Source organism: Muscardinus avellanarius (genome assembly GCF_963383645.1).
Source record: "Muscardinus avellanarius genome assembly, chromosome: 15".
Classification (NCBI taxonomy): Eukaryota; Metazoa; Chordata; class Mammalia; order Rodentia; family Gliridae; genus Muscardinus; species Muscardinus avellanarius.
The window spans coordinates 2,158,383-2,182,240 of record NC_137801.1 but is presented as its reverse complement, the minus strand read 5'-3'; the positions used below and the strand labels follow the sequence as shown (position 1 = coordinate 2,182,240).

The window sequence follows — 23,858 nt, the reverse complement described above, 5'->3', positions numbered from 1 at the left end:
TAAGCGAAAGGGCTCCGGTGCTCCGGACGCAGGACCACAATCAATGGCTGCTCCCCCATGATGCCATGGTCTTCCCTGCATCACAGATGCACCCAGAATCCCCAGGGCTGGCCCACAGGTGTGCGGCTGAGGCCCACACTGGGATTATCACTGTGCCTGGCTCTGCTACTCCTGAGCGTTCGGTAACAAAGGGACCGTGAAGCCGGCAGGCAGCGCGGCCTCCAGAGTGCTCTTAACCGTAAGGCACTTAGCTGCCGCCTGAGCAGGAAGCCGGCCCCTGGGTTCCTCCCAGAACACAGCTACTGAAAGCAATAGTCAACCCTTACTGCACCCACTCTGAGCTCAGCCCATGTTACTCTTGGTGCTTGCTGGATACGAACTGTGCTGAGATACTTTTGAATTTCTCAGGTGTCCAAAGCCGACAGAAGAATTTCCCTCTGTTAGCAATGGCTCTGTCCAGAGCCAGATGTCTTCGCTGCTCTGGGTCCACAGGTCTGGGCGGACAGGCACACATGGCTTCAAGAAGGATCAGCTGTCGTCTCCCAAGAAAGGACGGAGCCAGGAGAGTTAGGAGCCCAGAATCTGCCCGCGCTTGGTTTTTGTTCTGTCTCCCGCGCTCTGATCCCCCTCGCCGTGAGTGTCTCTACGGGTGGCTGTGCAGGGCAGGCCCTCTCCAGCCGCCTCTCGCTGGTTCCAGCTGTGGGTTCTGCCCTTAGTTAGCGCCAGGGCAGGTAGGCGCCGGGCAGAGGCAGCACGGCTGGGAAGGGGTCCTGTGCCCCGGAGCTGTGACTCTCCTCCGCCTTCTCAGAAGAGGAATTCGGTTTTATAAACGGAGACACTGCAGCAAGCCCAGGATCTGTGTAAGAACAACATCCTTATCTCCCCACCAGAGCCCAAGGCGAGGAGGCCCTGCTTCAATGAAAGAGGTCAGCTTTGTGGGGAGAGGGGATTAAATGTGCAATTCATGGAAGAAACAAAAGAATCAAAGAGGAAGAAAACGTGACTTGAGTTGCCAAACATACGATTCGATATTTCCAGGAAGGCCCTACGGCATCTTATAGACACTGAGCCCCAGCCGGGGAGCACGGGAGGGGGCCATTTTAACCAGCACTCTGACACCCCCTCCACCCACTGCCCTGCTTCCTACAGCGACAGGGTGCCCCTCTCTCCCCAGTTCACAGTGGGAGATTTCTGCCCATAGACACAATCTTAGCTTATTACCAAGACCACCGTAAAAAAAAAAAAAAAGAGGCCTCTTCCCTCTTATCTCTCCCTGACTTTTAAGAAAATCACTGGCCCGTTCCCATCTTTGGTACATAGATTTCTTGGAATCATAGATAAAATCAAATAGCTATGAAAATTTGGGACATGCTCTGCCTAGCACTAAGCAGAATCCCATCAAAACAGAAACCCAGTTCCACATAAGCAGTGGCTTTAAGGCACCACCACTTAAATTTGAGGCGCTAGCTGGGCGTGGTGGCGCCTTGTAATCCAGCATTTGGGAGGCTGAGACAGGAGGTGATCCGGGTTCACAGCCAGCCTCAGCTACTTAGTGAGGCCCTGCACAACTCAGTGAGACCCTGTTTCAAAATAAAGAGTAAAAATAGGGCTGGGGTGTAGCTCTGAGGTAGAACGCCTCTGGGTTCCATCCCCAGCACTGCAAAAGTAAATAAATAAATAAACAAATAAATAAATAAATTTGAGATGCGGCCGGGCCCCTGCTCTAAGCAGACAGCCAGCTCCTAAGGGCCAGTTATCAAGGCAGGGCCGGTGCCACCCTCTGGAACTTTCCTGGCTTACCCCTCTGGTACCAAGGTCGGCGCCTCTGTGCGCTGGCCTCCTGCATTCCCCGCGGCCTCACACCTGGGATTCCCTCTGCCGGGAACAGGCAGAGTTGTGGGTCCCTGAAAGACCATCACTCACAGCGCTGACCCTGCCTCAGGCACGCCCAGGAACGCAGACCAGGTCTGTGGCCAGTTGGTACCCGGGGTTTGGAATTAGGAAAGATGACTCCTCACACTGGACCTCAAAGCCTTTGAATGCCACATAACCCCAGAGGTCAGGACTCCATTACCTAGCGACTGGTCCATCGGAACCTCCTCCTCAGTAGGCTCCTAGAAGTGCTGGTGCTTTCTGGAATCCCGGGGGGCTGGTTGGCTGACAGACTCCATCTTGTGCCTGGGTCTAAACAAACCCCCGCCTTCCTCCGCAGCCCGAAACCACGTCCTGTTTCACAGAGTCCCAGCCCAGCACCTGTACCACCCATTTCAAAGTCCCAGTGCGGCGCCTCCTACCTGGGCCCTCACTAGACCTGGGGTGCGTCCTGATCGTCGCCGGCCCTGGAGGACACTGCGCCCTGGAGCCTCATGGGTGCTATTTACAGAGCCAGCACCGTCCAGCAGCGGGAGCCCGCAGAGCCAGCTGGGCGGCCGCAGCCTTATCTGCCGGAGCTTCCTGTCTGAACACAGCAGCCTCCAGCAAGGCTTGGAGTGTGGGAACTGGACCGCGGGCTGGCCCCTGCCCCACCCCACGCCCCCTCGCTCTCTTTTGGCTTCCCTTCCTGTTTTTCTTTCTTTCTTTCATCTTTCTTCCCTTCATTCCTTTCTTTGTTGTTTTGCTTTTACAGTACTGGGGATTGAACTTAGGGGCACTCTACAACCGTGATACACCCCAGTACTTTTTCTTGAGACAGAGTCTCCCTAAATTGCCCAGGCTGGGCTTGAACTTGCAATCCTTTTGCCTCAGCCTCCCAAGGTGTGCACCATGTCCAGCCCTTCTCTTTCTCTCTCTTCTGGTGCTGGGGATCAACCCAGAGGCATTGACCTTCAAGCTACACCCTAGCCCTATTTTATGTCTTATTTGGAAAGTATTGGGGATGGAACCCACAGGCACTCTACTCCAAGCTACACCCCCCAGCCCTATTTCTTATTCTTTATTTTGAAACAGGGCCTCTCTGAGTTGCAAAGGAACTTACTAAGTAGCTGAGGCTGACCCTGAACCGCAATCCTCCCAGATGCTGGGATTACAAGACACCGGGCCCGGCTTCCCTCTCTTTTTAAAAGAGCATGCATACTGCAGAAATTCAGAAGTGTGAAGAAGGTGGCAACAATTGCCTGGCAGCACATCAGCCAGAAATCAATCCGGCTGAGATATTTCCTCTCACTCCTCTCCTTTGAGATTTCACTGCTGAAAGCTAGGAAGTTCTTGATCCAGGGAGACCCCAGCCACTCAGGTCCACTCAATGGAAGCACGCATCTCAGTGGAGTCTTGCAGGCAACGCCAAGCCTGCTTCCGCACACCTGATTCTTACGCACTGGGGGTCGGGGGCTTAAAAACATCTAAAACTAGAACCATAAAAACCTAAGTCCAAAGAGGTATATTCATTTAGAATATTCACAAATTAAAATTGTAAAAACAGCTGAACGTGGTGGCACACACTTGTAATCCCAGGACTCGGAGGCTGAGACAGGATTGTAGGTTTGCAGCCAGCCTCAGAAACTTAGTGAGACCTGTTTCAAAATAAGGAATAAAAAATAGGATTGGGGGTGTAGCTCAGAGGTAAATGCCCCTGGGTTCAACCCTAGTACAACAAACAATAAATGTTTACATGGTATAGCCAACCAATCCCTTGAAGTCACCCGGGAAACGCTGGCCACTTTCCGTTCAGGCGGCTTCTTCTCTCAACTTACTCACCACATCGAGGACGAGGCCACTGGGAGCGGCCTCTTGCCTGGGGAGCTCTGACCCTGCAGACCGATCCCTTCCGGGCCCAGGACCACACTCTGACCCACATCCAGTGAGCATTTACATTTTCCGCAGATACCCGAGAGGTTGGATAGCAGAAGTCAGATGAGAACCGTCTGTCCCTGGATGGGAAGCCGCGCGGGCCATGCCGGATGTGCTGCCGTATCTCTGGGTGTTTGTCCATCAGGACATTCGCCCTGGCTCGTTCCTCTGTCGTCCCCAAACCCTGCGATTCTGCAGTTTCCTCAGAGGGCAGACCAGCTCGGAGGCCTCGCTCCCTGCAGGCTCACTGACCCCATCCTCTCCTGAGCAGAGCCACTGGCCAGAGAACGGATTAAGAGTCCAGAGGCATTTAAATACTTTTTTTGGGGGGGGGTGGTTACTGGGGGTGGAACCCAGAGGCTTTCTACCTCCAGGCTATACTCCCAGACCTTTTTTATATTTTATTTGGAAACAGGGTCTCACTAAGTTGCTGAGAGCCTCACTAAGTAGCTGAGGCTGGCTTCGAACCTGTGTAATCCTCCTGTTTCAGCCTCCCAAGCACAGGGATTACAGGCGTGCGCCACCACGCTCGGCTCTTAAATACTTCTTTAAAATCTTGAAGCCTGGCATGGTGGTGCACGCTTGTAATCCCAGCATTTGGGAGGCTGAGACAGGAGGATCACGGTTCACGGACAGCCTAAGCCATTACTTAAGTGAGGCCCTCTGCAACTTAGTGAGACCCGGTTTCAAAATAAAAAATAAGGTAGGTGTAGCTGGGAATGCTCCTTGGTTCCATCCTCAGACCCAGCCAAAAAAACAAAACAAAACAAAACAACCTTAAGGTCCTGGATCCAAGGCCTTGCCAGTGGCCACACCCCATACCAGGACAAGGTTTAGCACATATACAGAACAAACTCTTCCACTGAGCTACAACCACAGCCCCAGCTTTGCAGTGTTTTGGGGGGTATGCATGTTACCTGGGGAGATTGAACCAGCAGCAACCTGCCTGAGCTACACCCCCATGCTGAGGCCAGCCCTGAACCTGTGGCCCTTTGGTCAGCCTAAGTACTAGGATTACACACAGGCACCACATCTGGCTGGCTTAGCAATTCTGCTCCTTGGCACAAAGCAAGACTGGAGAAATCAGCTTTCCTCCAGGACATCTCCCCACTCCAACTGCCGTGTAGGACTAGAGCCCCTGAGCCGTGGTGCCTCCCGCCGCTCAAAGGACGGCACGCCAGAGCTCCCAATTCCTCCAGGCCTTCACTGGGTAGGCTAGAAAGCCCTGGAGCTCAATGCCCACCCAAGCCTCCACACCCATTACAGTGACTACAACCCATTACCCATACTCCTACATTAAGTCCTGAAGGACCTTTGAACCTAACAGCTTGTGTAAAGACAAGCACCTCTGGGGAAGAGCAGCACTGCTGGATTATGGGTCGAGTTCCGGTCCCACAAGATGGCTGAGAAAGCTCTGGAGACGTGTTTCACAACAATATAGATGATATGTTTACGGCTATAGGCTTGTACACTTAAAACAGGAAAGATGGTAAACGTAGGTCTTTATATAAAGTGACTTTTATTTTAGGATTCTGCTATTTACTGCAGACATCAGCACGATTACGCCTATTACAAAAGCACTGGATACAAGCACCCTTCGCTACATCAAGCTCCCTGGTGCAAAAAGGCGCCCTCGGCCCAGGCCTTGTAGCAGCGCAGGAAGCTGCAGAAGACATGCAACCTTGCCCCTGGAATTTGAAAAACATTCTTAAAACAGAATACTGTGAATGATAAACTTTATTTAGTCATCTCTGCTTACAACTGGAACTCTGGGAACTCAAAGTTAACATCTTTGCCTGTGAGCTTCTTATAGACACCAGAAAACGTTTCAACCTACAAGAAAAATAAAATTCATCACAAAACTTATAAACCCACACTTCTACCTTAAAACTTAACAGCTCTGTGAAATCGCACCCGGTGTGGCCTTTCTCCTCACACGCAGCCCTGAGAGGGCTGCACAGAGCCCCGGCCCTCCAGCGCAGGGCGGGCCAGCCAGGGTCTCCAGGAGGGGACCTGGATGAGGCCCGCCTCCCGGCCTGCACGCCCTCCCCCGGCGGGCGGGGCCCTCCCAGCTACCTTGTGCTCCACGTTGTTCTGCTGCGCCTTGTCCAGATGCACCTTGATGAGCCGGCTGCCGTCCAGCTTCACGCGGATCCTCTTGCCCACGATCTCACTCGGGAACACCAGGTCCTCAAGGATGGCGTCGTGCACGGCGGTCAGCGTGCGGCTGAAGAGAAGGACCCATGTGAGCACACAGTGACGCCTGCCCTACGGCCAGCCCGCCCCAGGACAGGCAGCCGGCCGGGCCGAAACCTGGCAGCACCAGATTCCAAAGAGGCCTCTGCAACACGCAGCCCACTGCTTTTCACGGTCCACCCACTTTAAACATGGCTCCCTGCTGGACGTGACCACGTCTTCACGCACTCAGCCGCAGAACGGCTAGAGAGGAATCCACCTCAATCTTCACACGCACGGCTTCCCTTTATCTCTGTGGTGTCAGTGACTGAACCCAGGGCCATTCATTCTGCCTCCAAGCTACACACCCAGCCGCATTTAATTGTTTTGTGGTACGGGGATTGGACTTAGGAAGCACTCTTTTTATTCTGAAGTTGCTGAGGCTGCGAACCTGCCATCCTACCTCACTGCCTCCCAGCTATGGGATTACAGGTGTGCGCCACATCAACACAATGACCTAGTTACTGGTGTTGCATATCTTCAAACCCTGTTGTGAAAGTAATCTAAAACACCAAGACAAGAGGGCACACATACAATCCCAGTACCCGGGAAGCTGAGACAGGAGAGCCACAGGTCCACGGCAGCCTCAGCAACTTTGAATGCAATTGGGCTGAGGGTGCGACTTAAGATGATGGGCGCTTCTGGGGTTCACCCCTAGTACCATACACATGACACTTCACCCATCAAAGAACCTTCCAGAGTTGCCTGTCTCCAGGATGCTGCCAACACCCCTGCTTTCTATCCAGACGTTTTCCTGCACAAGACACTGCTGCCATAGCCCTGGGACAGCGGCCGGGCCCAGATCTCCTCTTGCTTGTCCAGCGCCATCAAGCTCACAACCCAGATGCCGCTTTACAGGAAGGTCCACTTACACACGCCCTTGACTTACAACGGGGCTGTAAGTGACTCCTGGCAGTCAGAGGGAAACCTCAAAACCACTGAATGCACATGTGCACCGCTTCAGCACCCGTTGCCCCAGGTACTCTGTCTCCTCGTGATCCTGGGGCAGGCTGGGGCTCACCGCTGCCCGGCACAAGGACAGTACCACCGCCACGAGTCTGGGAAAGACCCAAACTCAGAAGGCCACATCTCTACTCTGATCACTCTCGCAGCACCACGAAGCCCAAACACCCCACGCCTGGCCGTGAGCCTGTGATTCAAACCTTTGGGGTACCTGCACCGTAACACGTCACGACTAAGTCGAGGCAGATCTTACTTCTGAGAGCAGGCTGACATGGCCTCTGTCTGGGTCCACGCACCACCCAGGTGAGAGGCGTAGCTCTGCTCGTTGGCACACACACACACAGGAAGTGCTCCGAGGGGCTCAAGCCTGCCTCCCCTTTCACAGGGTCACTGCTACTCGGCACTCTCCACGGCGCGAGGGAGGAACGAGGGCAGACACATCTCAACTGCTCCTTTAATGACCACAGGCCTTGGACTTGAGACTCCGAGGAAAAATAAAGACCACGTAGAGTCAGCAGGTGATCCGAGCTGAATAGAGATAACTGCTGAAGAATCCCCAGGACCTGCCAGCTGAACCCTGGCGTAGATGGCAGGTGTGGGACGGGAGGCGGCCCTACCTGCGCCATGCCAGCTCCCACCTGGGATCGCAAACGCACATTCCTACCTACTCCAACTGCCCAGGGACAAGTCCCTGTGCCAAGCCACATGACTCGAGTTCTAGAAAACCCAGACCTACCTTCCCAGCCTCACCGCTACCCCTTCCTCCTGCACCAAATGCACAGCAGCTTCCACCCACACACCAAGCACCAAGTCGTCTGTAGAACAACTCAGCTTTAAAGCCAGCACTGCTATCAGCAGCTGTAATGAACTGTACCCCTCTCATCTGCTCACGAGGGACCCAACAAGTTACACTTCAGTCTCCTTTGGTGTTTAGAGCAATAACCAGGGCTTTCTCAAACTAGTCTCTAGGGAAAGGTCTTCAGGGCTCCTGCAATCGGAAGGAATCACCAGGCCCGAGAAGCCAACTAAGTCTACGCCATGAGGCTGCGCTCACGGTAATTTCCAGCAGCTTCGACACCAGCGGCCTGCCTCAGCCCAGGTGGGCACCAGAAGGCCCCTTACTCCTCTAACCCAGCAAGTGACTTCTCACAGAGCAGGACTGAAGATCCCTTTCAGAGAGAAGGGGAGGAGACAGTCTCACCTCCTGTGCCATCACTGATGAGACCGCCAGCTCCTGGGTGCGCACGCCTAAGCTTCGGTCTGGAACGAGCTCTAAAGCCTATCACTACACCCAGTGGAGACTGCCATGTGACCACCGCGGCACCATGCACCACCGCCCTATCAGACGCGGCGCAGAGCCGCCAGCTAGGACTCACCTTCGGGGGCGCTTCTGCTTGTTTTTCGTGCGGCTTTTCCGAGTTGGCTTAGGCAGGATTCTCCTCTGTAAGACAAGTTATGTAACAAAATGAGAAAGACCTAAAAAGCTGACCGAAAACCAAGAACTGTCAAATAGAGCAAGCCAGACTGTGATGGGGCCAAGGACAGTCTCAGTCTAGTGAGGCCCTCGGCAGCTTATTAGTAAGACCCTGCTTTAAAATAGAAAACAAAGAGATGGAGGTGTTACCTCAGAGGTGAGGGGAGTAGCAAAGTTCCAGGTTTGAGGAAATAAGCCAGAGCACGGAGGCCCAGGCCTGTAATCCCAGGACCTGGGAGGCTTGCAGGTTCAAGGAGCCTCAGCAAGTGAGACCATCAACCCGACTCCATTTCAAAACAATTTTTTAAAATCACCGCAGCTGAAGCTTAAAGGTAGAATGCCTCTGGGTTCAATTCCCAATAGCAAAAGATCTTGGAAAATTAAAACCTAGCCCAAAAATTTTCCTTAGTTTCTCAATAATCCATCCAGAATCCATAGTTTATACCATGAGGTTACTCAAGAAAAACTCCCAAACGCCCTACAATCTTTCTAGAAGCTCCAGCGCCTTTCCTAGGAACTGCTCCCTCCCAGTCCACATCTGACTGCGCAGAGCAGCCCGAGGCAGGAGAAGGTTCCAGCAACAACCGCATGGTCCTCAGCCTGGCGTCACCACCTCTCTACATAAGCAACTCCTGAACTTTTGGAACTGTAAATACAAAACGCCACCTTGGCAGCTTCAAAATACACCACTCATTTAACAGACTTCTTCTCTGGTACCGGGAATTTAACCCAGAGTGTCCTATCTCTGAGCAATACCTCCAGGGTCCCCCTCCTATTTGAAACAGGGTCTAAGTTGCTGTGGCTGGCCTTGAACCCGCAATCCTCCTGTCTCAATCTCCCAAGCACTGGGGTTACTGAGTGCCAGCAACAGACTTTTCGTATTAGTATTGTTTCCTTTTTATTCCTCATAGAGGATGGATTGCTGTCTCAATGAGATCCGGTTCTCTCGCACTCTACCTGCCCCAGCGTCTTTGTATCGTAACAGGCTTGTTTCTATCTTCTACCAACATGGCCTAAACACGAGGGCTAACAGTCCAGGACACAGATCAGCAATGAAGACACGAGGGCTAACGTCCAGGACACAGGCGCCTGAGCACTGAAGCCACAAGGGCTAACGTCCAGGACACAGGTACCTGGGCAATGAAGACCACATGTTTCCCGCTGAACTTCTTCTCCAGTTCACGTACTAGCCGGACTTGTATTTTCTGGAAAGACTTCAGTTGGGGAACGGGAACGAAAATTATGATAGCTTTCCGACCACCGCCAACTTCAATCTCCTAAAGAAAGAGAAAACGCGCCTTTGATGTCCGTAGTCTTTATTCTTCCCACGGTAGCACGATCCTACCTCTACCAATCAGTGTGGATGCCAGCTGTCGTGCATCAGGACACGGGGATCACCAGGACCTCCTTTCTACTCAAGACTGCACCCAGAGGCGTCGCCTGTCCCGCACCCCCGCCCCCACTTCACTTTTTACTGACAGGTCTCAGGCTGTGACCGGCCCGGCCCGCGCACCTTGGCGGCCGTGATGTTGAGCTCGCGCAGCTGCGCCTTGAGGTCCGAGTTCATCTCCAGCTCCAGCAGCGCCTGCGGGGAGACGGCGTGAGCCCGCGCCCCGGCCCGGCCCAGCGCCCCGCGGCCCGGCCCGGCCCGGCGCCGCCGCCCTCACCTGGGAGATGCCCGACTCGAACTCGTCCGGCTTCTCGCCGTTGGGCTTCACGATCTTGGCGCTGGAGCTGAACATGGCTGGGGCTGGGGAGACGCGCACGGTGAGGGCCCGCCGCCCGGCCCCCGGGGCCATCGGCGCGCGCCGCCCCGGCAATCCGCCGCATCCCCGCCCCGGCCGCGCGGCCCGCCGCCCGCACTCGCCCCACCCGGCCTCCCGCCGAAGCTCGCCGCGGAAAACCTCCGCGGAGCGCCGGCCGCGCACCTACCTTGCCGGGAGCCGGTTTAGGAAGAGGCCCGAGTCTCGCGAGAGCTCGTCAAATCCCGGCGGCGGAAGGAAAGAGGCGGGATCAATGGGACAGGGAGGAAACCGGAAAAACCCTGAGGACTGATGGGCGGCTTGGAGCGGCTCCGGAAGTGCCTCCGGAGGACCACTGCATGCGTAACGCTGGTCCGCCTAAGGAGTCTTCCGTGCTGTTTAGGAGAAGACAGTATAAGAGAGTTCCGGCTGGGCATGGTGGCACATGCTTGGAATCTAGTACTTGGAGGGCTAAGACAGGATGAGACCCCGTTTCAAAGTAAAATATGTAAAAATAAAATAAGATAAAATAGGGTTGGGGTGTAGCTCAGAGAGGTAGAACGCCCCCGGGATCAACCCCCAGCACCATTAAAAAAAAAAAAAAAGTTGGTACGGGCTCCCACAATCTGGTACTTACTTGGTCTTCAGTCTAAGAAGCTCGGACCTAGGTGGGCCTCGGAGAAAGAATGGTGTTAAACTTAAGGTATTAGGGAAGGCAGAATTTTAAAAAAGGGCTTCAAAGCCGGGCATGGTGGCTCGCTCTTGTAATCCCCGCTCTTGGGAGGCTGACACAGGAGGATCGCACAGGTTCGAAGCCAGCCTCGGGTACTTAGTGAGGCTCTCAGCAACTTAGTGAGACCCTGTTTCCAAATAAAATACAAAATAGGTCTGGGAGTATAGCCTGGAGGTAGAAAGCCTCTGGGTTCCACCCCGAGTACCACCAAAAAAAAAAAAAAAAACACAGTTCAAGCCACGTGTGGTGGCACATGTTTGTAATTCTAGTACTTAAAGGCTGAGACAGGAGGGTCACACAGGTTCGAAGCCAGCCTCAGCTACTCAGTGAGGCCCTCAGCAACTTAGTGAGACCCTGTTTTCAAATAAAATATATAAAATAGGTCTGGGAGTATAGCCCCGAGGTAGAAAGCCTCTGGGTTCCACCCCCAGTACCACAAAAAAGGGGGGGGGAGCTTAATCCTGAGCAAAGTATCCCACTGGAGCAATGGAAAGGAAGCAGATGTGGGTTCCTATAGGGAATCAATAAGATGATGTTTGTAAAAAGCTCTTTTGAATCCAAGTGCTTTGAAAATAAATGGGTGCTTTTTAGGCCGGGTGTGGTGGCGCACGCTTGTAATCCCAACACTTGGGAGGCTGAGACAGGAGAATCACATAGGTTCGAAGCCAGCCTTGAAGCCAGCCTCAAGTACTTAGTGAGGGTCTGGGAGTATAGCCCGGAGGTAGAAAAGCCCCTAGGTTCCACCCCAGGTAACACACACACACACACACACACACACACACACACACACACGTATATATATAGAGAGATATAGATATAGATGTAGATATATGGGTGCTTTTTCAGGTCCTAAATACCCAACTCTAATATCTATTGCTTGGTGCAGTAAACAGTTCTGGAACATCTAGAGAAAACTCTGTCCTCAGAACTTTTTCTGGCCCATTGCAATTCATATTTATGGGGTGTCGGCCATGAAGCTGAGGGTCAGCAGGGCCAGCCATAGAAGATACTGGGCCATGCCTGCCAGGACATCTGTGAGAGGGGAGGGTACTTATGCTCTTATGGTAAAGAAAGCATGGAGGCCTGAGGAGTGACACACGATCCTAGTGAGGACCGAAATGGAAGGAAGGTAAGCTGCAGCCTGAACTGGGGGATTTCATTTAGTCAGGGAATGGGCTGAGAGTAAAGGGGAAGTAAGTGTGATAAAAGATTTGAGGATGGTAAGTTGAAGTGGGCCAAAAATACACAATTCAAGCCGGGTGTGGTGGCGCATGCCTGTAGTCCCCGCGCTTGGGAGGCTGAAACAGGAGGATCACACAGGTTCGAAGCCAGCCTCGGGTACTTAGTGAGGGTCTCAGCAACTTAGTGAGACCCTGTTTCCAAATAAAGTATAAAATAGGTCTGGGAGTATAGCCCGGAGGTAGAAAGCCTCTGGGTTCCACCCCGAGTACCACCAAAAAAAAAAAACAAAAAACAAAAAAAACACAGTTCAAGCCACATGTGGTGGCACATGTTTGTAATTCTAGTACTTAAAGGCTGAGACAGGAGAATCACAGATTTGAAGCCAGCCTATGCTACTTAGTAAGGTCCTCTGCAACCTACTGAGACCCTGTTTCAAAATAAAGAGTAGAAAAAAAGGGGCTTGGGGTGTAGCTCAGAGGTAGAATACCCCTGGGTTCAATCCCCAATACAGGGGAGAAAAAAAGAATTAGTTTCTTTTCTAGAGAGGAACTAAAAACATGATTAATTCACATGTTTGATAATACCTTTACGATATGCTAGTACTATACTAGATATTATAATTATTCAGTAAAATTGACTGAGTTCTGGTCTTTCTACACTAATACACAGTTCAGTGAAGACACTATATGTATGTAGCATAACAATATATAATGACAAGTTGTAATCATTCATACAATGGTAAAGTGAGGGAAAGGTGGGGGCAGTGAGGGTGAATGCTACAAGAATTCACAAAGTCTTTTGAAAGCAGTGGTATTAACCTGAAACATGGAAGAGTACTGAGAGCTGGGGATGAGGGGAGGAGCAGGCCAGACATGGACATCGGAAACAGCTTCTGCCAAGGATCCAGCTGTGGACAGATAACTGAATACAGCTGAGCCTTAGCTGTCTGTCAAATTCAGTGGAAGTTGTTACCTACCATGGGCCAGGCACTGTGAGGCATTGGAAGCGTGACACTAGGTGCTAAGATTCCTAACCACTACTGCTAAGCGATTATCTCCTTGAAAATTAGGAGTCCAGCCGGGCGTGGTGGCACACGCTTGAAATCCCAGCGCTTGGGAGGCTGAGGCAGGAGGATCGCACAGTATGAATCAAGCCGTGTGTGGTGGCGCTCGCTTGTAATCCCAGCATTCCGGAGGCTGAGACAGGAGGGTCGGGTCGTGGTCCGAGGACAGCCTCAGCTACTTAGTGAGGCCCTTTGCAAATCTGTGAGACCGTTTCACAATGAAGAATTAAAAAACAGAGCTGGGGGTGTAACTCGGAGGTAGAATGCCCCTAGATTCAAGCGCCAGTACCGCAATAAAATACAATAAGAAAAAATAAAAATAAAAGAATAAAACATAGGGCTGGGGGTGTAGCTTGGAGGTCGAATACGGGTTTCATCACCGAAAAAAAGTAATGCAAGAATAAAAAATAGGGGCGGGGATGTAGCTTGGAAGTAGAATGTCCCTGGGTTCCATCCCCATACTGCAATAAATAAATACATAAATACATAAATAAATAAATAAATAACAAAAACAGCGGTGTCCACAGTCCTGGGCCTCGCCCAGCCGGCCCAGGCATCCCGGAAGCGAGGCGCGCAGGCCCCGCCCGCCGGCAGTAGGCCCCGCCCACGCGGGGCGCGGACGTCATCTCCCCGCGCCGACCCGGAAGCGCGCCGGCCGCCGGGCGGTGGCGATGCGCTGGCTGCTGCCGCTGGCCCGCGGAGTCGCCCAGGGCCGGGTGCGCTGCGGGCGCGGCTGCTGCGGGCCCGGGATGTTCTACGCCGTGCGCCGGGGCCGCAGGACCGGGGTCTTCCTGAGCTGGTGAGGAGGCGGGGAGGCCGGAGTCGCGTCTGCATCAGACACACCGCCTCCGAGCCGCGCGACGTGCGCGCTGCCGATCCCGGTGCTGGGGCGGCTGAGACCCGGGGAGGGAGGCTCGCGGGCAGCCTCAGCGACTGTGAGGTCCTCCGCAGCTCAGTGAGACCCTGCTTCAAAATAAACGCTAAAAAATGGGGCTGGGGGTGTGGCTTGGAGGTAGAATGCACCTGGGTTCCACCCCCAGCCCCGCAGGAGAAAAAGAGAGGGAGGGAGGGAGGGAGGAAACGAAACGCCGCTTCTAGTTTTGGGGTGGGCATGGGCTTCTGTAATCCTTGGTTGCAATTGAGGAATTTCCCAGAGGTCACACAAAGTCAATACCCACCAGCGCTACCAGCGTTCCCATACATTAGCCAGGAGCTAGAACTCATAATCTCATCTGTGCTTTTAAAAAGAAAAATCCTGGTAAACTAGTATTTGCACGTGGGCTCCTGTGACAGTCCGTGGGGTGAGTGGCATTTCCCGCGTAGTTACTGACGTCAAGAAGTCCTCACAGGGCAGGTACCTGGCAGAAGGAGGACTTGAGCCCAAGTTTGATGACTCCATGACCAGGAAGCGCCCTTTTCGGCGTGGTGTCAAGGTTTCTGTTGTCTGTGCCCAAGTGTGTTTCCATAAACAGCTCCAGGACTGAGGAAGAAGTATCTCAGGTGCTGACCCTTTTGCCACATAAAGTGATTAACAGACTTCCAAAGACCTCGACATACTTAGTGTGCTTTGAGTTTGAGCAAAGTCTTATGTTGCCGGTTTACCACTCTGCCGGCATATGGCAGGACAGGCGATGTAGAATCTGTCATGCAGGATAAAACCATAAACTTTAAGGTGACCCTTTGCCCCAAGGAACTGATAGCCTACCCTTTTTACACTGTGGGTACGCTAAGAATATAAATCGATTCAAAAGAAGGTACAGAGACAGTGCACCAATAAAATTTTTTTACAAAGGAAAATTGCTGAGTAGATTTTATTTGTTTATTTATTTATTTATTTATTTTTGCTGGTCTGGAGATGAAATCCAGGGGCATTCGACCTCCGAGCTACACCTCCTGCCCTGTTTTTTAGTCTTTATTTTGAAACAGGGGCTTACTAAGTTGCAGAGGGCCTCACTAAGTAGCTGAGGGTGTCCGCAAACTGCGATTCTCCGGTCTCAGCCTCCTGAACGCTGGGATGACAAGCGTGCGCCACCACGCCCAGCTGCTGAGTATATTTAAAGTCTTTGTCATCACAAACAATAAGTGTACGAGGCAATACACATGTTAAATATCTCAATTTACCCATCCTACAACGTATACATATAATAAAGCAGGTTGTGAGCCGAGTGTGGTGGCGCACGCTTGTCATCCCAGCATTCGGGAGGCGGAGACCGGAGGATCGCGGTTCACAGACAGCCTCAGCTACTTAGGCCCTCTGCAACTCAGTGAGACCTGGTTTCAAAATAAAGAATAAAAAATAGGGCAGGGGGTGTAGCTCGGAGGTAGAATGCCCCTGGGTTCCATCCCCAGACCAGCAAAAAATAAAAATAAAATAATAAAGCATGTTGTGCAACTGAAAACGAAAGAAGAAGAAAAGGAGGTAAGAGATGATGTGCATGCCTTTCGCAGGAATGAGTGCAAAGCACAGGTGGACCGCTTTCCTGCTGCCAGATTTAAGAAGTTTGCCACAGAAGATGCAGCCTGGGCCTTTGTCAGGACGTCTGTGAGTCCAGAAGGCTCAGAAGGTATCCACGTCTCCCATTGCTGTGACATTTTAGCCCATTCAAAGCCTTTGATAGATCTGTGCAGACGGAGATCTCCTGTTCAATTTGTTGTACGCTTTAGGCCATAATTACTTGTCTTTTATTTATTTATTTTGCAGGTCTGGGGATGGAACTCAGGGGCATTCTACCTCCAAGCTACACCCCCAACCCTATTTTTTTAGTCTTTTATTTCTGAAATAGCATCTCACTGAATTGCGAAGAGTAAGTAGCTGAGGCTGTCCACCAACCACGATCCTCTGGTCTCCGCCTCCCGAATGCTGAGATGACAAGCGTGCGCCACCACGCTCGGCCTCTATTTTTTATTCTTTACTTTGAAACAGGGTCTCACTAAGTTGCAGAGGCCCTTACTAAATAGCTGTCCGCGAACTGCAATCCTCCAGTCTCAGCCTCCCAAATGCTGGGATTACAAGCTGCTCCACCACGCCTGGCTTTTATTTATTTATTTATTGTGGTACTGGCGATGGAACCCAGGGGCATTCTGCCTCCGAGTTACACCCCCAACCCTTATTTTTAACTCTTTATTTTGAAACAGGGTCTCACTGAGTTACAAAGGGGTTCACCAAGTCACTGAGGCTGGTCACAAACCGAGATACTCCTGTCTCAGCCTGTCAAATGCTGGGTTTACATCATGCGCCACCACACCCAGCAGCTCCTTATCTTAAAAAAAAAAAAAATACTTGTAGCCTCCGTATGAGGGTGCATGCCTGTAATCCCAGTACTTGGGAGACTGAGACAGGAGGATTGCAGGTTTGAAGACAGCCTCAGCAACTTAGTGAAGCTCTCCAAAACTTAATGAGACCCTGTTTTGAATAAATAAAAAGATAGGGCCTGGGCATGTAGCTCAGGTAGAATGCCCCTGGGCTTAATCCACAGTAACAAACTAACACACACACACACACACACACACACACACACACAAATTGTGCTGTTATTGAACTAAATAAGCTATAGTTTTAAAAGTGTATGATTCCTGCTGGGCGTGGTGGCGCACGCTTGTAATCCCCGCGCTTGGGAGGCGGAGACAGGAGGATCATGCAGGTTCGAAGCCAGCCTCGCTGGCTTAAGAGACCCTGTTTCCAAATAAAAAGTATAAAATAGGTCTGGGAGTGTAGCCCCGAGGTAGAAGGGCTTCCAGGAACCCCAGTACCACCAAAAAAAGTAAAAGAGTATGATTCCTTTTATGGGATGAATCTATGTAATGTTTCCTTTTAATTGGGGATTGAGTCACACAATTTGAATTTCTGTTTCGTGTGTTACAGAAAATGTTAGAAGTTTAAGGCCTAATATAACTAACATCAGAGCCTGACATGGTGGCGCACGCTTGTAATCCCAGTGCTTGGGAGGCTAAGACAGGAGGATCGCACAGGATTGCACAGGTTCGAAGCCAGCCTCAGCTACTTAGTGAGGCTCTCAGCAACTTAGTGAGACCCTATTTCCAAATGAAATATAAAAAACAGGTCTGGGAGTATAGCCCCAAGGTAGAAAGCCTCTGGGTTCCACCCCCAGTACCAAAAAAAAAAAAAAAGTAACATCAGATATGCAAGATTCTGATCTCTAGTACTCAGATAAGCAAAGTAATCATGGTTTATAGCACATGATTTAAAAACTTAGATGGGGCTGGGGACACAGCTCAGCGGTAGAGTGCTTGCATACTGTGCAGAAGGCCCTGGGTTCAAACCACAGCACAAGATCAGTTTATGTGTGTGTGTATCTATCTGTCTATATATAGCTCTGAATCTACCTTGAGGAAGTAAGTTTTCAGGAACTTACAAACTTTTTACAAGTGATTAAGACTGAGCAGAGCCTAGTTTTACTTTTCATTTTGAAACAGTATCTCACTAGGTTGCAGAGCTTCCTAAATTGGTGGGGCTTGTTTCAACCTTTCAACCTGTAATCCTATTGTCTCAGCCTCCCAAGTACTAGGATTGCAGGCATGTGCCACCATGCCCAGCCCATTTTTTTTTTTTCAAGTTACTATGGTTTACTTAAATTGATTGACTTAGAGAAAATCCCCACAATTTTGTGAAGTCAAATTATCTGACAACTGTTTTTTCCTTCTTTTGAAGTCTTGTCTGGTTTTTTTTTTTTTTTTTTTTTGGTGGTACTGGGGTGGAACCCAGAGGCTTTCTACCTCCAAGCTATACTCCCAGACCTATTTTTTATACTTTATTTGGAAACAGGGTCTCACTAAGTTGCTGAGAGCCTCACTAAGTAGCTGAGGCTGGCTTCGAACCCGTGTGATCCTCCTGTCTCCGCCTCCCAAGCGCGGGGATTACAAGCGTGCGCCACCACGCCCAGCTTGTCTGTTCTTTAAAAACCTTTAGCTGGGCGTGGTAGTGCATGCTTGTAATCCCAGAATTGGGAGGCTGAGACAGGAGGATTGTGGCTTGCAGATAGCCTCAGCTACTTAGGCCCTTTGCAACTGACCCTGTTTGAAAATAAAGAATAAAAATCAGAGCTGGGAAGCCGGGTGTGGTGGCGCCCGCTTGTAATCGCAGCATTCGGGGGGCGGCGGGGGGGAGGGGGCTGAGCGGAGGATCACGGTTCGCGGACAGCCTCAGCTACTACTTAGTGAGGCCCTCTGAAACTCAGTGAGATCCTGTTTCAAAATAAAGAATAAAAAATAGGGCAGGGGTGTAGCTCGGAGGTTGAATGCCATTGAGTTCCATCCCCAGACCCGCAAAAAAAAAAACAACAAAAAAAACAGGGCTGAGGTGTTGCTCGGAGGTGGAATGCCCCTCGGTTCCATCCCTAGTACTGCAAAAACAAGACAGAAAATCAGCTTTCAGTCCGGTTTAGCTCTCTATGTTATGGTAAATAAAGCATGTCGATATTTAGATTCCACACAATGCCTTTTGACCTGCACCTGTGTACCTCCACACCTGGACTGTTGCTTGTCCCTTAATATTGCAGTTATAAATGACACAGTTAGCGGGGAGTGGTGGAATACTCCTGTAGCCTCGTTTTCTGCGATACTGAGACAGGAAGACCGCAGGTTTGAGGTCAGCCTCAGCAAGGAGTGAGACTCATCAACCTAGCAAGGCCCGGTTTCAAAAAATAGAAATAATCTTCTGATCCGTAGTCAGACGCGTTATCCATTACGCACCTGGCCCGCCACTAAAAAGTAAAAACAAGATAGGGCTGGGGGTGTAGCTCGGAGGTAGAATGCCCTGGGTTCCATCCTCTGACACACACACACTCTAATAATGATATCACTATTGTTCGTATCCAGCAGATGCCCGGTGAACGTGAGGGCGCCATTCCTCCTCCTCAGGGGTAGGCGTTTAGAGCTGAAGGTGAATCCTGGGGCTTGGGTTGAGGTTGCTATTTGCAGGTTTTGGTTGAGTTTGACGCTCCTTCTGTGTCCGGTTCACCCTCCGTGGAAAGGTGGTGGTGTTCACTTTGCAGAAGCCCGGAGGGTTGGCGTCCGCGGGCGAGGTCACAGCTGAGGGAATGGAGCGCAGCCTGAGCCCGGGTGCTTGAGCACGCAGCCTCAGAGGGCGAGAGGCCCTTTGGGGTTGACCTCCAGTGCGCCCTGAGGAGGACCTGCCTCGGTCCTGCCCCCGAGGGGCCCGGGCTCGGCCACTGTTGTGCGCGGTGTCCCTGGCACCGTGCATGTCACTGATCGGGACAAGGTTTGGGACCTTGTTTTTCCCCGGGATCTTCAGCCCGTGCTCTCACAGGGAGCTATCTGTTACCTCCATCGAAACCAGTCATTTATAACTGCAATATTCCATTCTGTTACTTTCCACAGAAGCCTGTTCTAATCCTCACACTGCCCGTATCAAGCAGATAAGCTTCCACTGGGGATTATTTCACAGGGTTGCAAAGTCTGAGATGTCATGTTCTAAATCTTTTCCTTTTATAGGGCCACATACAAGGGGACTTAAGTCTAATTTCTTGCTATTAGATAATGTACCGGGATCCTATTTTTAGTGCTGGGGGTGGGACCCAGGGGCGTTCTCCTTCTGAGCTATCCCCCAGCCCTTTTTTTTAATTTTGAAGCAGGGTTTTGCTTCGGTCGCTGAGAGTCTCAGAGTTTCTGAAACCGTCCTGGAGTCTGCCATCCCCCTGTCTCAGCCTCCCAAGTGCTGGAATTGCAAGCACGCACCACAACGCCCAGCTCTGTTTACTGTTTCTAGCTGATAAGTGGACTGTTTTCCAGGGCAGAAAAATACACCTGAACAAGAGTCACAGGCGAAAGCCAGCAAGCGGCTCCGGGAGCCCGCGGAGGAGGACGAGGAGAGCACGGAGCCCAGCGCGAAGCTCGGGAGGCAGAGCTCAGAGCCAGCCCCCTTGCTGAGCAAGGACACCTTTTCCTACATGGGTAAGTCTTTCTTGGATTTGTTTATTCTTTCTTTTTTCTTTTTTTTTTTTTTGTGGGTCTGGGGATGGAACCCAGGGGAATTTGATCCGAGCTACACCCCCTGCCCAATTTTTTATTCTTTATTTTGAAACCGGGTCTCACTGAGTTGCAGAGGGCCTCACTGAGTAGCTGAGGCTGTCTGTGAACCGCGATCCTCCGGTCTCAGCCTCCCAAATGCTGGGATGACAAGTGAAACCAGCGTTTGTCACAGGACGTCACCTTTGGGCAGGCAGGGTCACCATCCTGCGGAGCGGCGGTTTGGAAGTGTGGCTTGTTGGCAGCGAGGGAGGCCCTGGCCTGGGCCGGGTGGTGCCTTGTCCTCTGACTGTGGCAGGTCTAGTTCTGCCCAGCGGTCACCCTCCTTTAACCTGCCTGGCATGTGGTACCGAGCAGAGAGTGGCATGTGCCCCAGGGAGGAACTCATCATGCTTTCCTGGACAGTGAGCCTCATCTTTGTAAATCACCCTGTGGCCTTCAAATGCAGACTCAGCGTTGCAGATGTTCGCGGCGCACTTCGGCTGGGCACGGTGGCAGCCCAGCCGCATTCCCTTTCCCTCTCCTAGGAGACTCTGTCATCGTCTACACTGATGGCTGCTGCTCCAGTAATGGGCGCAGGAGGCCCCGGGCAGGAATTGGTGTTTACTGGGGCCCAGGCCACCCTTTGTAAGTAAACCAAGAAAGGTCAATTTTTCAAGCATCAGATTTTACTGAATCCTGTTCTAAAATGTGTGAAAAGATAAGGCAGAGCCGGGCGTGGAGGCACATACTTAAAATCCCAGCTGGGACTACAAGTGTGCACCACCACGCCCGGCTAAGCTTTTGTATCTTAAATAAAAATGTGAAGCCGGGTGTGGTGGCGCACACTTGTAATCCCAGCATTTGGGAGGCTGAGACCTGAGGATTGGGGTTCGCGGACAGCCTCAGTTACTTAGTGAGGCCCTCTGCAACTCAGTGAGACCCTGTTTCAAAATAAAGAATAAAAAATGGGGTAGGGAGGTGTAGGTCGGAGGTCAAATGCCTCTGGGTTCCATCCCCAGACCCACAAAAAAAAAAAAAAATGTACACTACCTTGTTAGCTCTTGAAAGGAATCACTTTGAGAATTAGCTGTATAATCTTATTTTTTTTTTGTACTGTTTTAAAACAGAAATGTAGGTGTTAGACTTCCTGGGCGACAGACAAACCAAAGAGCAGAAATCCATGTAAGTTATCAGAGAAGTGTCTGTCATTCCTGGCCATGTTCTGAGATGTATGAAGGTCTGTCATTGTTTAGCTCTGACCTTACACACACCCAGTGCGCACTGTCGGGAGTTCCCAGTCCTCACCCTTGGCGTTATCTCTGCGCATGTCACCCTTTCCTATTTCACTGTCCGTGTATATGAGATAGTCAAAGTCCAGAAGAAAGTTTGGGTTTGTAACAATTCTGAAAGATAGACTTGAGAATTATTTTTAGAGATTCCTTATTTCGGGTTGGTGTCGCCAGGAGATTTGCGTGCTTAGCATTTCCTATGTAGAATGATCATCAGGGAACAGGGAAGGAGAGCGGGCTCAGTGTTGAGGTCACGCTGGGCACTAGTGTCGGAGCTAAGCATGTTCGTGTCGCGTGACCGTGGACTCACTCTTTTAAGGCAGCCTGCAAAGCTCTTGAGCAAGCGAAGGCTCAGAACATCAGCAAGCTGGTTCTCTACACGGACAGCATGTTCACTATCAACGGTGAGCTCCCGCGCCTCTGGTGACTCGAGCCCCACGGAGGGAGAGCGCCTCCTCCGCTGGCCGGACTCAGAGCAGTGGACGTGCCCTGGGGCTTGTCCGTGGGAAGGAAAGGAAAGAGGGAGGAGTTTGGAGTCCGGTTCTGCCGTCAGGGTGGACACAGCACGGCCCATGGCGCTTGCAGCCCAGCGTGCACAGTAACTGGGGGTCAGGCCTGGACTTCCTCGGGATGTCCGACCTGGAGTGCGTGGGGTTGCACGGCGGTCAGCTTGAGCTGCAGGTTGAGCACGGCTAGAGCAAAGGGAGAGAGGCGGGAGGCCCCGCAGCTGAGGACAGGCGGCAGAGCGGGTCCAGGCGCCTCCGCGTGCCGGCGGCGCTCAGGCCAATGGCGGGCTCTCTCCTAGGAATAACCAGCTGGGTGGGAGGCTGGAAGAAGAACGGTTGGAGGACGAGCGCCGGGAAGGACGTGATTAACAAGGAGGACTTCGTGGAGCTGGACAGGCTCGCCCAGGGCATGGACATTCAGTGGGTGAGTGGCGACCAGGGAGTCCCGAGGAAGAGGCCCCGGTGGGACACAGGTTAGAAAGGAAAGATGAGCGTGCGGTGGTGCTACCTTGGGAGAGGCGCTGTGAAGGAGGCTCCGGCATGCGCAGTTGGCTTTGAAGGCTGAAGTTTCTTAGCAGTGAGAGTGTAGTCATGTTGATTGTGTTAAAACTAGGAAAACTAAGCCGGGCGTGGTGGCGCACGCTTGTAATCCCAGCATTCGGGAGGCTGAGACAGGAGGATCGTGGGTCGCAGACAGCCTCAGCTACTTAGTGAGGCCCTTTGCAACTCAGAGAAACACCGTTTCAAAATAAAGAATAAAAAATAAGGCAGGGGATGTAGCTCAGAGGTAGAGTGCCCCTGGGTTCATTCCCAGGTACTGGGAAAAAAAAAAAAAAGCCAAGATTGGTGGCGCACGCAATCCCAGCGCTTGGGAGGCTGAGACAGGAGGATTGCACAGGTTCGAAGCCAGCCTCAGCTGCTTAGTGAGGCTCTCAGCAAATTAGTGAGACCCTGTTTCCAAATAAAGTATAAAATAGGTGTGGGAGTATAGCCCAGAGGTAGAAAGCCCCTGGGTTCCACCCCCAGTACCACACAAACACACACAGACACACATACACACACACAAAACTTAGAAAACTAAAGCAAAAATTAATTTTAACAGATGCACGTTCCTGGTCATTCGGGGTTTGTGGGAAACGAAGAAGCCGACAGGCTGGCGCGAGAAGGAGCCAGGCAGTCTGAAGTCTGAGCGGCTCGCGGTGCAGGGGACCCCGGCGGTGGCCCCATCTCCTCCCTGGTGTGGATGGTGGGGCCCCTGGTGTGGGCTGCTGCAGGACACAGGCGGACACACAGCTATCTGGGGCCGGAAGGCGCTGTGGAGTCGGGTGCCCGGCTGGATGACGAGTTGCAGGCCTGTCCGAGTGGGCAGTTCCAAGCCCATCGCTCCGGGCATGTCGGCCTGTGCTCACTGGGCGTGGTACTTATGTTGTTTGCTTTATTGTTTTCTGGTTCCAAATACTTGCTTCTTATTTTTCATAAGGAATGAATAAAATATTGCTGAAAAGATGCAGACAAGGCGTATTCTGAAAGTTCCCTTGCCCTGTAGTCTGCCTTGTGTCCATGTGCACATCACAGAAGCCGCACCACATGGGGCACTTGCTGGCGGAGAACATGGCGTGGTCCCCACCGCGCATGCCTGGCACCAGTGTGCGGGCCAGAGCCCGCGCGGGTGACCTGGCTACAGAGGAAGAAAGGTGAGAGCTTGAGTCCGTGGTGGGCACGCTTGTAATCCCAGTACTCAGGAGGCTGAGACAGGAGGATCGCTGTTTGTGGCCAGCCACAGCTATTCTGTGAGGCCCTCTACAACTTGGTGAGATCCCGTTTCACAATAAAGGATAAAAAAATCGGGCTGGGGGTGTAGCTCAGAGGTGGAATCCTCTGCATCCAGTCCCCAGGAC

General features: G+C 51.9%; 2 protein-coding genes across 2 annotated transcripts; one reads left to right on the top strand and one right to left on the bottom strand.

The window, feature by feature from the left end:
* Positions 1 to 5,505: 5,505 nt before the first annotated feature.
* Positions 5,506 to 10,204, bottom strand: RPS7 (ribosomal protein S7). Its single transcript, XM_080710961.1, has 6 exons — positions 10,126 to 10,204; positions 9,972 to 10,043; positions 9,592 to 9,735; positions 8,361 to 8,425; positions 5,863 to 6,013; positions 5,506 to 5,619 (listed from the first exon to the last, which is right to left on the bottom strand). Exons 1-6 carry the CDS (start codon positions 10,198 to 10,200, stop codon positions 5,542 to 5,544), a joined length of 585 nt encoding a protein of 194 aa, XP_080567087.1. The 5' UTR covers positions 10,201 to 10,204; the 3' UTR covers positions 5,506 to 5,541.
* A 3,645-nt stretch (positions 10,205 to 13,849) lies between these two features.
* On the top strand, positions 13,850 to 23,149 carry RNASEH1 (ribonuclease H1; the record flags this gene model as incomplete). The annotated part of the gene is made up of 8 exons (XM_080711029.1): positions 13,850 to 13,977; positions 15,627 to 15,742; positions 19,947 to 20,108; positions 20,711 to 20,810; positions 21,293 to 21,347; positions 21,774 to 21,858; positions 22,260 to 22,384; positions 23,063 to 23,149. 8 exons carry the CDS (start codon positions 13,850 to 13,852, stop codon positions 23,147 to 23,149), a joined length of 858 nt encoding a protein of 285 aa, XP_080567155.1.
* Positions 23,150 to 23,858: the final 709 nt, after the last annotated feature.